Source organism: Zalophus californianus, chromosome 1, assembly GCF_009762305.2.
Source record: "Zalophus californianus isolate mZalCal1 chromosome 1, mZalCal1.pri.v2, whole genome shotgun sequence".
NCBI lineage: Eukaryota > Metazoa > Chordata > Mammalia > Carnivora > Otariidae > Zalophus > Zalophus californianus.
Genome location: NC_045595.1, coordinates 148,764,241 through 148,780,203, shown reverse-complemented (window position 1 = coordinate 148,780,203; position 15,963 = coordinate 148,764,241). Strand labels below are relative to the sequence as shown.

Here is a 15,963-nt window from a genome sequence, read left to right as displayed (position 1 = left end):
TCAACTGATATTATCTTAAATGGTAAATACCCTGAAGGCAGGTCTACAAACTTGCTTTGAAGAGAGGTTAGCTTTAATTAAAAGGCAAATTTAATTTTTTTTAAAGATTTTTGAGAGAGAGAGAGAGTGTGCGTGCATGTGTGCACAGGGCGGGGGAGGGAGAGAGGAAGAATCTCAAGCCGACTCCTAGCTGAGCACAGAGCACGACTCAAGGCTCAAGCTCACGACCCTGAGATCATGACCTGAGCTGAAACCAAGAGTCGGATGCTAACTGACAGAGCCACCCAGGCACCCCCAAAATCTAATTTTTAATAAATGCTTTAGATTAGGATAATGATGATGATTAAGATAATGATAACTCCCATTTGCAGGGCTAATTATTCCTCAAGTATGATCAAAGTAATTATGTATAAATTTTTACCAGCTAACTGTGAAACTATTTTAATAAGTATAAAAAACATTCATTTCTATGTGAAAAGTCAGTTATGTCTATTTTGAACCTCAGAACATGGAAAAGAATTCAAAACAGCTGCACAGAACTTTGTCACTGAAATTTTCTGATAAGATTAGATTACATTATACAGAATATGTAGGTAACATTTACTGAGCACTTCCTAAGTAAGAGGCGCTATACTAAGCGCTGTGTATATATTCCCCAAGTCCCCAAGGCTACCCGATGAGGAGAAGCAACTGGGCCAGGGATAATGAACAGCTAAAGTGACCACGTGGTCCCAGCAGCCCCCTGTCCTTCCTCTGCCTCACCAGCTATCCCACTCTATCAGAAAAACATAGCAAGTGCTTAGTGAAGTGCTAGTGATTTAATAAATACCACTCTAGGGTACTGCTGTCTGCTCAATTCTGCTCCTGGACTATGCCGGAAGCACCGTGAGGACGGCACCCATGACTTTCCTTCTCTCGTGTATCCTAGTGCTTCGCGCAATGGCTGAAGCATAGAAGATACTGAATAAATATTTGTTGAGGGAATAAGAACAAATAAACGTTGACCTGTCTGCAGTCCAAGCCTGCATGTTCTCTGACTTGGTTGGAACAGCCTTAGATGAGGAGGGCAGCTCCCCAGTGAGAGTGAGGCGGAGGGTCACAGGGCTGGTGCCTGATTGGTGACATCAGCTGAGGGCTTGGGCTGGAGATTAGGACAATTTTATAACCCTGATCCTTTCCATAACTTTATTAAATTTTTGAACAAAGATAGAACTCATTTAGTTACCTACTTAAGAGGAATTTCATCCTTGATAAGAAAAAAAATTGAAATGTAATAAATATTGACATGTGGTTTAAAAAAAGTTTGAATCAGTATTAGCCTTATTCACATGACAATTCATGTGTAAAGTGCCCTTCATGATTAAGCATTTATTAAAGATCCTTGACAGGGTATACAGTAAACAAACCAGAAAATACTATTCCTTTATGGAAAATGTGAGTTACATTATAAAGAAATATTAACATTTTTTCCCATTTAAAGGAGAGAAAAATGTGCATCCACATAGATTTTTTTTTAAACTACAGTGACAAAGGGAACTGGTTAAAAAATTCTTTCCATTACAACACAACAACTAAAGACTATTTTTTGATGTGGATGATGGCCTAGTCAAATGTTTTTTCGCTTACCAAAACAACTCTTGGTCATGAAATCAACTTTTCTGAACATGCAATGAAAAAAATGTATAAGCATGCAGTCAACACGCAATGCTCAATCAATGCTGTACTTATGGCAAGGTCAGACATGCAGATCCAAACGCTAACATGTCCCCATGAACCCAACTTCAATGCTACCACGTGGTCTGCCCATTTCCTAGAAAACAGGATGGGAGGCTGGTAGCTTCCTTCACCAGCCTCTTCTCTAATCAGCACCGCTCTGGAATCAGAGACCTTCAGACTTCGGGGCTGCATGTCCCGAGACAAGTTACTTACCCTCTCTGAGCCTCTGTCCCCTCAAATGGAAACTGGGGAGAATATCTGCCTTTGCATGGTTGTTGTAGGATCAGAAAAACATAGCAAGTGCTTAGTGAAGTGCTAGTGATTTAATAAATAGCAGTTGTTATTCTTCCATGAAGAGAAAAATTCAATCCAACAAACATTTATTAAGTTCCTACTATCTACGCTAGCTGACTCTGACTCGGTGAGGGCCGCCTCTTTGGCTTAAGTACCATTAGACAATGTTTTGTTGTTTTGCTTTTTGTTGTTTGTTTCAGTGTTGCTTAAGAGATGCCATCCTTCCCTCTACTTCTACCATCTTTGGGATGTCTAAGGACCCCCAGCTGCTAGGCTTTCCCAGGATTCTTCCTTAGTTCTGTTTGATTCTCTCACCCCCAAAGAGCATGTTATTTCATGCAACTATTTCCTTCACCGCATCTCAAGCACGGAGGTCTCATCAGAATGGGGTCATAGGCAGTCCCAACCTGGATCCTATATGTCTAATCCAGTCTAGATCCACAGCAGTAGGTTACTGCGATCCAATGGGGAGAGCTGGGGCATACTTGCCCCACAGAGTGCCCCCAAACCTCCAAATGCAATGTGCCTACTCAACACTTTAGGGAGGAGAGGACTGATCATTGTCAGAAACCTAAATGACATTCAAAAGAATACAAGATTGGTCATATATATTGTGAAATGGCATGGTTCTTTTAGTTCTATAACAGTTTATTAATTACAAAATCTTCAATAAGACAGAAAATAAAAATCAAAGCTATGAATACCATCTCCTGGATCACAGATGTTCTTTTGGGCCTTGTATGGTGCTTTAAAGATATTTGAGCCAGTTAGTAAAGCTGGGAGATTCCTCATAAAAAAATAATCTAGATCTCTACCTTTTCTTTAAAAATTCATACTGCCTAACACTGGATCCACTTAGCAATCACTAGCTGTAGCTGAGATGAGTACTTCTGCTCTTGGGAGATGGTATACCCCCCAGCTGCTGGGTTTTTCTTGACCTTTCTCTTCAAACCCACCTGGGGGATAGATCTGCTGCCAGCTCATAGCTTCTGCACAGGTTGCAAAGCGCTACACAAATGTAACATTTAGAAAAGCTCAAGTTTTAAAAACTATATAGTATTACTTAAAAACTTGGCTAGCTTGATTAGCTTTTACAACACAATTTTCTTTGAAGCAATGACCTCAACAAAAGATTCCTTAAACCTGATTTAACAGTCCAGCACCAAATGCAGAATGCAAACGAGACGTACAATTTTCAAGTTTTTGGTTATTCTGGTAATTTTTTGCCAGAGCAAAATAAGGTAAAAGGAGAGAGGATGGCCAAACTCTTCTTGTTAAACACAAACGTTTATGGCAGCAATCTGAAGAAAACAAAAGTTAAGTCTTGAATGCACCAAGCCTGATAATTAGTTCTCCCCCGACCCCACTTCTAAAATGCAAAGCATACTCTCAGCATGCACCCACACATATCCGCACATATACATCAAGTCACGTCTTACAAATTCCCGAAGTGCACCAGGATTTCACTTCAGACTTGAAAAGGGTCCTCTTTCTGGAAAATGCAGACAACTTAGTAATATGCTTTACTTTATCCGTGATGCATCATAGCTTATAATGAGAGGTGCCTGACTAGGGCTTCTTGAGATGAGGAAGTATAAAACATTATTGAACCCTCTTCCCCGAAGAAACTAGAATACATTTTATCTATATTTCATAGGAGCAGGGGGTTGGGGATGATTTCTTCAGGCCGCTCCATAAGTATAAAACATTATTGAACCCTCTTCCCCCAAGAAACTAGAATACATTTTATCTATATTTCATAGGAGCAGGGGGTTGGGGAATGATTTCTTCAGGCCGCCCCATCATCGTCAAGACTCCTAAGGAGACCAGTTATTGCTGCATTCACTGTGCAGGCCAGTTGTCAGAAGGCTGAATACACTGGTATTCTTGTCAATTTATATATTTTTAATTAAACTATTTCATACTCCAGATTCATGCTTAAAAATAAAGTTATACTGAAAAAGCTACAGTACCTAAAAGACCATTTTGGCAGAGGAGAAGGTAATCTAAGAGATAGTTCCTTCTCCCACGTATTAACAGTTTTCAAATGAATATTAATCAATGCTTTAGAAATGCCACTCATTGTACTGTGGAACACACCTGTTTAAAAGCAATTTATAGGTAATAATTTTTAACTTTCCTTGACGTTGCTGGCATATTTTAGCAATGCTCACGATGCATGTCAATCATCTCACTTTTAGAGTGTGAAATGAGAATCTTTGAGCTCATTGGGATAATGCTGACTATACTTCTATGGCATCTTTCATGTTTTTATTATGTTGTTATGCTATTATTTATGTTATCTTACCAACCTCAAATAGGACAGAGAAGGCTTGTGAAATGGTTTTCATAAAGGGCAAGACTGGGACATGTTACCATGGTGAATCCACCTCCACGGAGGCCAAGTTGCAGGCCTCTGAAAGGTCGGGCCTGCATGGCCTTCTGCCTCACCAGCTAATCAACTGCTATCTCTGCAACAGAGAAAACCATCCACACCATTTCCCACATCTGCAGGTAGGGTTGTGTGTGTTTTTTTAAGATTTTATTTATTTATTTGACAGAGAGACAGCGAGAGAGGGAACACAGCAGGGGGACTGGGAGAGGGAGAAGCAGGCTTCCCGTCGCATGGAGCAGAGAGCCCCATGCAGGGCTCGATCCCAGGACCCTGGGATCATGATCTGAGCCGAAGGCAGATGCTTAATGACTGAGCCACCCAGGCGTCCCTGCAGGTAGGGTTTTTGTAACGATTTATGCTCGAGCGTTACAAAAAAAAAAAAAAATCACTGGGTCTAAAGAACACAGCGTACCAAGTATACCATATACATTTCTTTCAGACTGTTTTTTGAAAAATCACACAGTCAGGGGTGCCTGGCTAGCTTGGTCAGTGGAACGTGCGACTCTTGGTCGCAGGATCGTGAGTTCAAGCCCCAAGCTGGGTGTGGAGGCTACTTAACAAAATTAAAAAAAAAAAGTAAAAAAAAAAAAAAAATCACACAGTCATGCACATATGAGATCAAGTATATGAAAACCCAATTGACTGAAATCAAGAGAACGGCAAAATAACATCACACTGAACATCTACAGCTACACTACTACGGCAACCTCCAGTCACATGCAGCTATTTTAAATTACATTACATGAAATTAAAATTTAGTTTCTCAGTCTCACTAACCTTATTTCAAGGGTTCAATGTGTTCACATATAGCTAGTAGCTACTGTATTGAACAGTGCAGATACAAACATTTCTACATTGCAGAAAGTTCTATTAGACAGTGCTGGGAAAGAGCAAATACCCAAAAGACAAATGCTGGTAACCAAAAAGTTACCTTTCTTTGGTGTGGAATAAACAGTCTAAATAAGCACCTTACTGCATTTCATTTTCAAACCATGGATGAGAACAGTTTTGAATGCCAGAATTCACTTCCTGGTAACTGTCCACTGACAATACACCTCAGCAGCACAGTTCTGTGACACAGAGCTTTGCTTCCCCACGTGATTCTTTAATTCAAACTGATGCCATGTAACCAAAGCTGAAACCATGTAAGCTCCAGCCCATAGATCTCATGGCCTTATTTGGGAAACTACTATTTCACACCCAAGGTATCCATTTTTTCCTTCCTTCACTCTCATTCCTTCTCCATGATAGTCTCCTAATGTCAAGAGTCAAGATCTTTGCTAATCTCAGGACTGCAAGACACCAGATTTGGCTCTAAACAGGCTTCCTTCGGTTTGTAAATAGCAGCAATACATAGATTAAGATACTACCCAATAGTATAGAAATGTCTAATGCTTGAAGATGATGCATTCCAACAAGAAGTTTCTTTGTCAGAAACTTCATTATCAAAAAATAGGAGCAATGTAGGTGACCCGACTGACGCATCCAGAACATCAATTACAAGGGGGAAGGGAACTCTAGCATAATATATAAAAAGACTAACTGAACTATAAAATGCTCTGGAAAACCTAAGATCTGGAAGCTCTGGGGCAGAAGAAAAGGAAGAAGCCATTAGTGCTCAAGCCTGAAAAGACTGGGAGTCTCCAGGGCAGTCTGCAATGAGTTAGGCTGGGGCAGGTTTGCCCCTGCTCCTCCTCCCCTGAGTGAGATCCCACCCAAAATGAAAATAACTGTTCAGCCTTCCGGGGCGTTTGCCTAATGTAACTGTTCCCTCTCATGCTGGAGTTGACAACTGGGAATGGTGGATGTCAGAGTTAGCCCTTGGGGTGAGAGAGCAGAAGAAAAGGTCCTGAGAAGCTTCAAGTGTAGGGGTGTCTGTGGGGCAGGGTCACCACGGGGAGGAGAGCCCGGAGGAGAAAAAGATTAATGTTAAAGACAAATGAAACCAATTTCCTGATTTTGTTGCACTTGGAACCTATTCAATGATTAATTGACAAAGAGCGCTATGTTCCGTAGGAAGTGGTGGTAATGCTGGCTTGCATGGTTTAAGATATTGGATTGTTTCTTGTTTTAACACAACTGACTTAATTATCAAAGAACAGTACCATCAGAGTATAATATATTTTGAACAAATGAGTTCCAATGGAGGTTTTCAAGGGCTACAAAAGCACTAAGACAATGGGAGAAAGAAGCAACATGGGATGGCAGAAGTGAACTTACGAAAATCTAAGTATTTTTCAGTATTTTGAAATAAAAATCTTTATATATAGCTCAAGAAAATGTTGGAAAGAGACAGAAAAACACTGAGGGAAAAAGAGGCATTCTGATTTTGCCCGAATCCCCTATGCTAAATACAGGCAAAGGCAGAATGAACCACCTAGCTCTGAGCAAAGTACCACTATCTTCAAGTGTCCCTTATGAACAGCTGTGGAAGTAGCAATACAGTATGGCTGCCTTTGTCTAGGACTTGTCTCAAGTTTGACAGTGTCTGATTAATGATCAAATAATGAGGTTTTCTACCTTTAGGAGAGGTGCTAATTTTAAAAGTGAAGGTGATGCAAATCCACCTACAGAAATATTTAAAATAGAAAGTATGGGACTAGATGGAAATGGGTGGAGAATCTGAGACATTCGGCATTCCGGAGGCAAAAGATACTGAAGGTATCCCAATGGCCTTTGCTAAGATGAAATGTCACTATGGAAAGGGCACGTACTAGAAGACAGAGTGGCATGGTTCTGGGTCCAAGTACAGAACCTGAGGGGGGACACTGTACCCCCGACGCAGCACCTGCGCTCCTCATCTGATTGATGGGGATAAGAAGGTGCCCTTCCTGCCTCAGGGAAACACCGTGTTCACAGATGGCCATTCGGAACAGCAAGAAGCATGTGCCGCCACAGGAAACACTAATGGGAGAAGTAACCTCGAGAGGTGACAGAGAGCACGTGCATGCTGTGAAGCCAGCAGAGAAGACAAACCTATAATGCAACCAAAATAGGATGAGGGAGTGTGGGAGTGAGGGTGTCACTTTACTTAGTATTTTAGTTTCTGCGAGAGTGAAAAAGAAGAAAAGAGGAAGAAAAAGCAAACTGTTCATCTATGAAAGAAGGAACCTTCTTTCTGAGGTGAAACTGCTTTACAAGGGCTTTCAGAAGCTGCTCAGCAAAAGCTGCATGCTAGAGACCTTGATTTCTGAATACGGCTGCCTTGTTTCCACAAACCCTTCTCATTTCTTGTTCACAAAAACTCCATGACATAAACAGGACCAATACTCACATTACATATGAGAAAAACAAGGCCCAGAATGTTGAAGCATTTTGTCCTGAGCTTTAGGATTAAGAGTCAAAGTCAACACTCATCAACTCCTCACATGAGTTACAGGTGCTAAGCCTCCAGGTTCTATAATACTGAGTTCTAATTACCTAGAAAATAATAAAGCTGTCCAAGGAAGGTGACATTTCTTGATAAATCCCAGGAAGAGAAGTGTCTGCACAGTACTTCCTCAGGTGGGAATGAACTCCTAATCAATCAGCCTGGTGGCTCTGGCCGGGCACCATGAAGCACATGCCCAGGATAGAGCCCTTGCCAGGACCCACCCCAAAGTGAAGCAGCTGGATTCTTCATCCTCGCTCTTAAGCAAACGAAAGTCAGTTTTGCTTCTTTAATGCTGTGCCTTCTGATCTCCCTCTGTCTTCAAGGTGGGCCTCCCAGGCTTTCTCTGACGTGTGCATGAGTCTCAGCTCAGCAGACACTGTATTTTGGAAAAAGGTCCAGAAACTCCACAGTGCCTTTACTTTAGCAGTGTTGAGGGAACCCTAAGGCTTTCATTCTTCAAGAATGAAACCACGGCTCTTGGACTTGAAAAGAATGATGAGAGCTGGTTAGGCTTCAAGTAAATTAAGTAGAAATAGGAAGTAAAATCAAGAAAAGAGAAGGTCAATTAAAATTACAGCACAACATATGGTATCTTAAGAATATTCTCCAACCTTAGAATTCATACAGTTATCTGAGGAGCTTACTCACAATGCTATTCTCTGGCTCCACTGCCAGAGATTCTGTATCAAGTGTGGGGTGGCACTTGGAACGTGCATTTTTTAATAAGCTTTCTGGGTAATTCTGTTCCAAATACTCCATAAGCCCCAACAGTTAAACGGTCTTGGAATGTTCAAGGAGAAAGGCTAGTCAACTGGACGGATTCATCAGAGAGCCACTGGGACACCGGACCAAGAGAGGAGCAAGTGGGCAACGTGCCACAGACGAGCGCCCCAAGCCCACAGCTCGTGTGGGCGTTTCACATACAGATAGATGACCGATCTGAGAATCCTACCTCAGCAAGCATGTGGCGTGACAGAACTGCTTTCGAGGCATGTGTTCCTCGGTCTGAGACGGGGGCTTTCCATTCCGTACGGGATAGAGAAAGCCCGGTCAGCACACAAAAATAAGGTTGCGTTCATCCCACAATTTAAATGGTGAGAGGGAAGCTCTGATACAGAGGGAAGAGATTGGAATCAGAAGTCCATTCCCAACTCTGCTTATTTGGATGTGTGACAGTCACTTTGATTTCTCTAGCATCCAAACTCTAATTGGAGGCTACAACCTACCTCAAGGGACAGTTGTCAAGAGTGAATGACCACAATTTATCTTTAATAAAGCCTTCTGTAAACTGTAATGCATCAAAGATCAGTATAATGACAAAGAAACTGGAGGTTACTTTCTTAAACACTGATTGCAAGCTTTTTGTAAGCATCTCGCCGAGAAGTTGACAAGAATGACAGTGTCACAAAGCCCAGCAGCATGCCAAAAAGAGGTGGGAAACGGCGGGCTGGTAGAATCAGGAGAACTCACAGAACACTCTGGAAGAATGCAGGAAAACATCCCTTTCACCACTGGTGGCAGAGGTTGAGGAAGATAGGAGAGAAGGCTCAGCATTCCAGGGTACAGCTTTATTTTATACAAACTGTCACTAGTAGACTGTACAGGGCACTCATTGCACTTGGGCTAAAGTCACAGTGAGAGTCCAGCAACTTCTTTCTCAACTACTGCCCATGTTGGTGACCAGGGACTTCTGCTCAGAACACAGTGATCTTCCATTGAGAACTGTGACGAGGATTTGGGTGGGTTCTTCTAAGAGGGTTGGGCCAGGAAAGGGACAGTGGCTCATTTGAATATCTACGAATCTGGGGATCGGCTTAGCTACTTTTGGACAAAGGAAGAATATCTGCCCTACGAACTCCTGTGTTTTTGAAGGGGGGTTATAGTGAGGGATAGAAAGTGGCATTTTCCACTGCAGTTCACCTTGGAAAAAGCCAGTCTTGTTTCAGTTCAATGAGGAGACAAAGGACAGACTCAAACAGAGTGTGAGGAGAAAAAAGCCCATAGTAGTCTGATGTGGCAGCAGCATGGCCAGCCTGGCTAAGAGATGGAGGAGGAGCCAGTTCAAGCCTGGAAGACAGGTGGAAAAACTGGAAAGGAAAGAGGTCAGCTAGAATTGCTGATTCCTACACCCTACCTCCCACCCTGAGCTTGTCATTTTTGTCAGAAGCTTTACTACACTCATATAGGTGGCTCTCTTTAGAAGGAAAAAAGTGGGAAGGTTATCTGCTATGCTTAGTTAAGAAAAAGCTTTTCAACAAAGAGACCACAATTATTTCTTTAATAACCTACCAATCAAGATGTCAAACTAACTGATGGGTGAGTCCTTTTATATCATCATAGAAAACTGTCTTGTTACCTTCTGGTTCTATGATGTACATGGCAACATTTATGTGACCAGCATTCCATAGGTGGAGAATTAAAATGACAAGTGAGATGCATGAGAGGCCTATACGGTCTCTTAAAAGGAAACATACCTCACATATAAAAAAAGTAGTATCTAGTCTTAAAAGGTATAATAAGCCCGACCTTAGCACACCATGTACAATTACAGAAAAACAAGGGGAATGAGCATGGAAAATATGAAAAGGCCAGAGAGAGGGGGTAGCAAGAGTCCAAATCCAAACATGATGCTATGAACGTGAAGAATTCTTGTCCACATTAGAGGGGAATAGGATGTAAAAAGAAACTGAGAATGAAAGTAGAGCAGTATGAAAAGAATTTGAACATTACTATGAGTGAGATATATTAAGCAGTTATTTCTGACATCAGTTTCTTTATGTTAGTTATGTGGTTCCCACCGTTAAAGTAAACAGAGTTGAATATAAGGGAAATAAGTGTTTTAATGATATTTCAGGAAAAAGGATGGCAGTTTAACAGGGAAGCCGTAAGTAATGTTGTAGAGAACAAAGTGAATTATAACTAACATGAGACTCTACGGCAGGAAAAATAGCATCTGGCCAAGAGCATGGGCTGAGGAACAGGTGACAGACAGCAAGACTGGCCTCTGAAATGCCACAGCAACAGGCTCTTCAAGTTAGCTATTGATTGGGGTGCCTGGGTGGCTCCGTCATTAGGCGTCTGCCTTCGGCTCAGGTCATGATCCTCCCTGTGAGATTGATTGATTGATTGATTATTTATTTATTCATTCATTCATTCATTCGACAGAGAGAGACACAGGGAGAGAGGGAACACAAGCAGGGGGAGTGGGAGAGGGAGAAGCAGGCTTCCCGCCGAGCAGGGAGCCCGATATGGGGCTCGATCCCAGGACCCCGGGCTCATGACCTGAGCCGAAGGCAGACGCCTAATGATGGAGCCACCCAGGCGCCCCAGTAAATACAATCTTAAAAAAAAAAAGAAAGTTAGCTATTGATGACCTGGGGTGTGCCAGGAGAAGTGAGAGAGGTTAAAAAAAAGCCTTTGGATCACCAAATTTTGTATGAATGTAACAAAAATAATAAATGAGCTTAATCAGCTTTGGTTAAAAACTTATCAGCCACGTGCATTTTTCTGTATGTGTATCATAAGCCAATAAAAAGTTAAGAAGAAAAACCTCATTAGTTGAAATACAAATGAAACTGTCAAAATAAATCCTGAAAAACAAAATGTTTTGACAGTGGTTTTGAAAGAACAGAACACAAAGAAAACACCAGAATAATGCTAATGGATAAGCACATTTCATGAGTCCTAAAGATTCCAATACTGCTGGTGACTGGGACCAAAAAACTGAAAAATGAATCCTCTTGGTGGCTACAGGTACTCTATTTTAAGGTGACATTAACAAGAAATAAATAAAACTTTTAAAAAGCAAAAAACATACAGGAAAATAATCCCCTTCTCCGATACTAGAAAATGAAAGCTTAGCTGTGGATTCATACCGACAGTAATGCTGGCTTTCTCCCAGCATCACCGGGCCTGCCTGGGTACCTATCGCCCCAGGCCCCCGTGCAGCGTACTTCCCGTCCAGAACCACTAGACTCAGCACATCTGGGAATTCCATTGATCCTGGTGGGTGGGGTGGAAACAAGTTTGTTTCTCCTCGTCCTATAAAGAGGACTGCTCTGGACTGAATTAATATTCCCAACTCCGCCAACAGTTCCACTGTAAGGATGCAGATGTCCAGTTTTGTATGCTGAATACAAACAAGATACCCCAAAAAGGTAACTAAACTGCAGACCACATCCATATTATCCGAATCTCTATGGGAACTAAGATTGCAGGACTTTATCATTTAACCAGTCTTCTCTTTAACAACAGTGCATATTTGGAGTATGTTTCCCACTACTAACCCAATTCCTACAGCGAATATGCATTTTATTTGGGCTATACTGATGTGACATAGAGTTTCATCTGTAGCCATAACACACAAGAGACAGAAAAGTTGACCAGCATTGACTAGCATTGCTGGCATTACTTTACTTTAGTCTATGTAAACACTTACCTCTTTGACACTATGTGTTACTGCCCATATCAGAAAAACTCTTGACATCACCTGGAAAGAAGTCAGGACAACAGAAGATGGAACGATTCCTGAAAGAAATTTTAGGATGGGTAAATAAATGTATATTGTACTAAGTTTCAACATGTAATACATTTTCTGAACCATTCAATTTTACTGTTTAGACATGAAACCATCTTGGGTAACTGAAACTTTATATAAACTGTTTTTCAATATAGTCAATATTAAAAACTTTTTTCCTCAGGGATGCCTGGGTGGCTCAATCAGTTAAGCTTAATCAGACCTGCCTTTGACTCAGGTCATGATCCAAGGGTCCTAGGATCGAGCCCTGCATCAGGCTCCCTGCTCATCGGGGAGCCGGCTTCTCCCTCTGCCTGCAGCTCCCCCTGCTTGTGCGCGCTCTCTCTCTCCTGACAAATAAATAAATAAAATCTTAAAAAAAAAAAATAAAAAAACCCCCCCAAGACCCCAACTTTTTCCCTCCAAAACTCTAATATTGCTTCCCCCCAAAACAATAATATTGTTAATGCCAACAGTATATCATGGAATCTAGGTACTCTTTTTTTTTTTGTAAGATTTTATTTATTTGAGAGAGAGTGCACAAGCAGGTGGAGGGGCAGAGGGAGAGGGAGAAGCAGGCTCCCCACTGAGCAGGGAGCCCGATGTGGGGTTCGATCCCAGGACCCTGAGATCATGACCTGAGCTGAAGGCAGACGCTTAAACAACTGAACCTCCCAGGTGCCCCTCTAGGTACCTTTCGTAAAGCCTTTCAAAATCACTGGCCAAGTGCAATATATTTTATATTTATCATATAGAGAAAACAAAACCATCGCTTAACCACTAAAATTAGACACTGAAAGGTCATTTTATACTATGGGTTTCAAAAATGAATAGGCACCTATAAAAGGGAAATCAACTGTATTTGTATCTAATGAACATTAGCAACTCCTGCATATCATATGTACTACCTATACTGTATATTGACGTATTATCTAATGGTTAAATTACCTTTTAAAATTCACTTGAATAGTTTGCCAATAAGCATACAAAAATCAAAGTTTATTATCTTTATAAATCATTCTCACCTTGTTCATTACAGTAAACATTGGTATAATTATCCTTCCAATGTCCTGAAGTTAGAACACTGGAATCATTAGTTATTTTAGATAACCATTAAGTTCTGCTAAGTTTAAATTTCTTTGGCTTCTCCTTTCAATTCCTACAATCACAACCCCTATGGAGAAACCAGCCACCGCCATTACAAAAAACTCTTGCCTCCATTAGGTCATCTTAAACCCAGCAATAAGCCATTATCTGTAAGCCTCATTTTCTCATTGTAACTTTATACCGGTAAGGAACTGCTACTAAAGTAAAATCTGGAAGCAGAATTATGGGTACCCAATCTAGCAGCTCCTCCATCCTCACCTCTTTGCCATTTCTCACTGGCCTTACTACTAGCAGCAACTACACTTACCAACTTCCTGGACATTTCAGGTTGCGTGTGGGCCATTCCATACCTGCCAGGAGCCCTCAACATGGCTGCAGATCTTCCTTCCACTCTAAAACTAACCTCTTCTTCAATACATCCACTGGACTATCCTAGGCCAATTTTCATTCTTCCAAGCCTTCTAAAACACACTCAGACTTCTGAACATTTATAAAACAGAGAAACAACTTGCCCAAAGACTGTGTACAAATCAGAGATAGTATTGTCTCTATGGGTGTGGCTATGAAAGGAAATCACTTCATATCTCATTAAGAAAAAGAGATGGAAGATCCTGTTAGAATGTGTTTCCTGAAGATTTGGGCTTCGAAGAGGGACAGTTTAGTTCCCAAAAGCAAGTAACATGGACATGTCAAGCAATGCTTGCCATAAAAAGACACTCAATAAATCTTTGTAGAATGAATGAAAGAAAAATAAATGCATGGACATGTAGTCCAATGGAATAGAGTTGAGAGTTTAGAAATAAATCCTTACATTTATAGTTACTTGACTTTCTTTCTTTTCTTTCTCCTTCCTTCCTTCCTCCCTCCCTCCCTTCCTTCTTTCTTTCTTTCTTAAAGATTTTATTTATTTATTTGACAGAGAGAGACAGCGAGACAGGGAACACAAGCAGGGGGAGTAGGAGAGGGAGAAGCAGGCTTCCTGGCCAAGCAGGGAGCCCGATGTGGGGCTCAATCCCAGGACCCTGGGATCATGACCTGAGCCGAAGGCAGACACTTAACGACTGAGCCTCCGAGGCACCCGTTACTTGACTTTCAGCAAGGATGTCAAGACAATTCAATGGAAAAATAACTGTCTTTTTTTTTTTTTTTAAGATTTTATTTATTTGACAGAAACAACAGTGAGAGAGTGAACACAAGCAGGGGGAGTGGAAGAAGGAGAGGGAGCCCAATGTGGGACTCATTCCCAGGACCCCGGAACCATGACCTGAGCCAAAGGCAGACGCTTAACAACCGAGCCACCCAGGCGCCCCTGTCTTTTCAACAAGTGGTGCTGGGACAACTGGATAGCTGCATACAAAAGAATAGAGTTAGAACACTTCCTTATATCAAATACAAACAAATTAACTCAAAATGGATCAAAAACCAAAATGTAAGAGATAAAACTATAAAACTCTTAGAAGAAAATATAAATGGGGGGCAAGAGTCCAAGATGGCAGAGGAGTAGGAGACCTTAATTTCATCTGGTCCCAAGAATTCAGCTAGATAGCTATCAAATCATTCTGAACACCTGCGAACTCAAATAGGGATCTAAGAAAAGAATAGCTATAACTCTACAAATAGAAAAGCGACCACTTTCTGCAAGGTAGGAGGTGTGGAGAAGTGAATCCCAGATGATACATGGGAAGATTAATCGTGGGGGGTGGGGGGTCAGAGCCTCCGTCAGCCAGCTACCAGCAAGTGATAGAGCAGCAGAGCACAAAATTGGAACTTTTAGAGGTCTGCTCCAGTGAGGGATGTTGCTCTGGTGCGTAAGTGAGGGTGCAGTGTTAGCCGGGACAGTGTGGTCTCAGGACCCTTGGGGTCACAAGAAGACTGGGGGTGCCTGAGTGTGGCAGAGCTCCCAGGCCATTGGGGCGGGGAAGCCGGCTGCAAAGAGTGAGCTGAGGAGTGGGCTCTCAGCTCCGGGTTGCCATAAACCGTGATCCATGGCACACTCAGGCTCCTCCAGCAGGGACCCAACAAGCGGCAGATCCAGGGAGACTCCCCTTCCTCCCCCGGGATGAGCAGTGAGGGAGCGCACTGCAGGGATCTGCTGGGTTTGGAGACTCCACACGGGGTCGTGCGCCAGAGATAGAAACGCTTGGTAACAGGCCGGGTGAGCAAGGAGTGCGGCTGGAGGCCGGGGAGTCGGGAGTGATCGACTGCTTTTCTCTGCGGGCTCACTGAGGAGTGGCGCTCCGAGTTCTCGGCTCCTCCGGGGCCAGAGATAGGGAGGCCGTCATGTTCATTCTTGTCCTCTAACGCTGCGTGGAAAGCTTTCAGGTAACAAAAGCCACGTAGAGCAAACCAGAACAGATTACTTAGGCTGGACCGGCAATGGCCGTACAATTCTGCCTCGGGCAAAGACATTTGAGAACCACTGCAACAGGCCCCTCCCCCAGAAGATCAGCAAGAACATCCAGCCAAGACCAAGGTTACCCATCAAAGAGAACTGCAAAACTCCAGTGCTAGGGTAATACAGCACATAGAATATATTAAAAAAAAAAAAAAAGTAGGAACGGA

General features: G+C 42.2%; 1 protein-coding gene across 1 annotated transcript in view; it reads right to left on the bottom strand.

The window, feature by feature from the left end:
* The window catches only part of HACD2 (3-hydroxyacyl-CoA dehydratase 2), a 112,201-nt gene that overhangs the window by 20,116 nt on the left and 76,122 nt on the right, over positions 1–15,963 (bottom strand). Inside the window, exon 4 of the mRNA XM_027583964.2 lies at positions 12,217–12,305. Coding sequence (XP_027439765.1) covers positions 12,217–12,305 — 89 coding nt within the window. The remainder of the gene's footprint in view (positions 1–12,216; positions 12,306–15,963) is intronic.